The sequence below is a fragment of the Priapulus caudatus genome, unplaced genomic scaffold (assembly GCF_000485595.1).
Source record: "Priapulus caudatus unplaced genomic scaffold, Priapulus_caudatus-5.0.1 Scaffold440, whole genome shotgun sequence".
Classification (NCBI taxonomy): domain Eukaryota; kingdom Metazoa; phylum Priapulida; class Priapulimorpha; order Priapulimorphida; family Priapulidae; genus Priapulus; species Priapulus caudatus.
In genome coordinates, this window is record NW_014577501.1 from 167,523 (window position 1) to 169,916 (window position 2,394).

General features: G+C 44.8%; 1 protein-coding gene across 1 annotated transcript in view; it reads right to left on the reverse strand.

Annotated features, from left to right (window-relative positions):
- Positions 1–2,028, reverse strand: part of LOC106810436 (NADH dehydrogenase [ubiquinone] 1 beta subcomplex subunit 10-like) — a 6,208-nt gene extending 4,180 nt beyond the window's left edge. Inside the window, exon 1 of the mRNA XM_014813791.1 lies at positions 1,830–2,028. Coding sequence (XP_014669277.1) covers positions 1,830–1,914 — 85 coding nt within the window. The 5' untranslated portion in view covers positions 1,915–2,028. The remainder of the gene's footprint in view (positions 1–1,829) is intronic.
- Positions 2,029–2,394: the final 366 nt, after the last annotated feature.

The window sequence follows — 2,394 nt, forward strand, 5'->3', positions numbered from 1 at the left end:
CACTGACAGTACAGAATGCCATAGAAATTATACGATTTAAGGAGCTTTATATAAGCTATAAAACCTTCTTCAACCAAATTTAGCTTTTGAAATTTCACTGTGACATTGTAGCCTCATACATCCAGGCATGTATAGATTCTACTAGCAAACGCGGCAGTCAAATTCTTTCTAACAGTAAACAAATCCATGTTTAACCCTCCACTTGAGGGTCAAAACATTATCAGACACTTACTCTTCGCATGTCAGCAGAAAGTACATTTCATGGTCCTTTCAATAAAGCCATAAAAATGGTAGGTCACCGCTGAAACAAAAAAGTTTTTCAATCGCTCTGTCAGACCATGTCCTCAGAAAATGTCTAAAATCTGCCATGTGCCCCATTGCCCTTTGACCTGTGACCTCCAATTTCGGCACAGTGATGGCTTTTCCTACCATGATGCTATACACCGACTATCACGAGCCTAGGTTGAGCCATTTAGATTTGTGCCGCAATTCTGCATTTCCTCCCTATACCTTAAGTTAAAGAGGAAATGTTCCTAACTACAACTCTACACCTCTTGACCTTTGACCTTTGACCCCCAGCTTCGACACCCTACTCGTTTTCGGATTACCCCCCCACGTCCCGAATAACTTTGATATTTGTTTGCTTTTTCGAAACGCATTATAACTGTTGCCTACTGCCATCCTTGAGCCGCCGAGGCTACAGCCACAGGCACTTGAAACGTCTCGATAAAAAAATAAAAAGGTAAATAAACACGAAATCAAGAGCATATAAAAAAGGAGAGCGTACAACGGTAAAATGCTGAAACCATGTTGCAGTATTAGTCGAATTAATAAACTTTCCCCGTTTTATTTTGACGATTCTTTCCAGTATTATTGATCAGCTGTCCTACCTTGTTCATATAAAACAAACCGCATGTCCCTACGATGCCCCTACGCTGAGATAATGAGCGGTGAAAATCTGGTATTTTCGCCAAACACCGACTAGACATTAGTCAATACTGCGACCGACTCGCGTTCTGGCGATAGCTTCGGGAAACCTCGCATGTTTCCGTCATTCATTGACAATGAAATTTGTTTTCCTTCTACTATCTTTTCTTGCATTTCCAGTCATTGACGCAGCCACTACTCCACAAAAATTAAGCAAATCACAGAAATTCTTCAAATATACATGCGAAATGATCCTTCGCATGCTACCTTTGAAGAAGGCGGCAGGGCCGGCTGCGCTGATTGGCTGAAGCAAGTTTAATGTGCAGACAGGCTGCGCAACTACGCAAATGACTTGCTGGCAGTTGCTGCAGCCAATCAGCGCAGCCGGCCCTGCGGCCTTCTTCATAGGTAGCATGCGAAAGATCATTTCGCATGTATATTTGAGGAATTTCTGTGATTTGAGCGCATTGTGGCGGGCCGATTGTCAAAAATGGCGGGTGTAGCTTGTTCAGCAGTCTTCCGCGATTCCAACGATAGTTGGAAAGCGGCGTCACCTGCAGGAACACCGGAGTTGTAACCGATTGAAAACGGTGAGTTGTGGTCCGTGCGGCGGCGAGTTAGGCACCATGTATGATGTAGATTGTAGTATATATATAGTCAATGGCGGCGTGTGTGCTGTAGCTGGTGCGGACTTGTTCTTGCTGCCAGTGTCCTGGACATTAGCTCTAGTACTATAGCCCGCTTACATTAACTGCCGCTGGCAGCGCCGGCGGCAGCGGCCGGCCGGCAGCGGCAGTTAATGTAAGCGGCTATAGTACTACTACTAGAGCTACCTGGACATCATCTCTATCCTTGAACCGGAGAGGGCCATTTACAAAAAAACAACAAACATTGACACAAACCTCTAAACAGGCTGACTGGAGTGTCTATGATCTTATACAGTGTATGCCTAAAGCGATCCATTGGTGTCTCGTTGAGATCTGGCATTGTCACTGGCTCTTCTACTTGTACAAAATACAGAAATGTGCAAGTAGGATCAGTAATGAAATTCCGACGACCGTGAACACAATATGGTGCTGGACGTCCTGGTATAGACTGGTACTGGCTCCCACCTCGATTACTCGATGCTAATCCCAGAGTAGCTAAGCTGAGAGGTGGGACCGGGTACCAGTCTACGTCATCGTAGTGCTACATTCTCCCACTACGTGGCGCGCGTCCTGTTAAAGCATCAACTTCCGGCTAGTAGCGCCAGAAGAGAGCAGACCACTTTTAAATCCTCCATAGGATCATAGGATCCTACCTATACTTCAGCCAGAGCACTTAAATCAACTGATGATTTAAGGGCTTTTCTTCAACTATATCAGGAGCTAAAAATAGTAGTTCGACCATTTTCGGCCGAGTTGCACTATTAAAGCTATATAGCCATGTACTTCAGCTGTGTACGATGAGAACTTCTACTTCTACTTC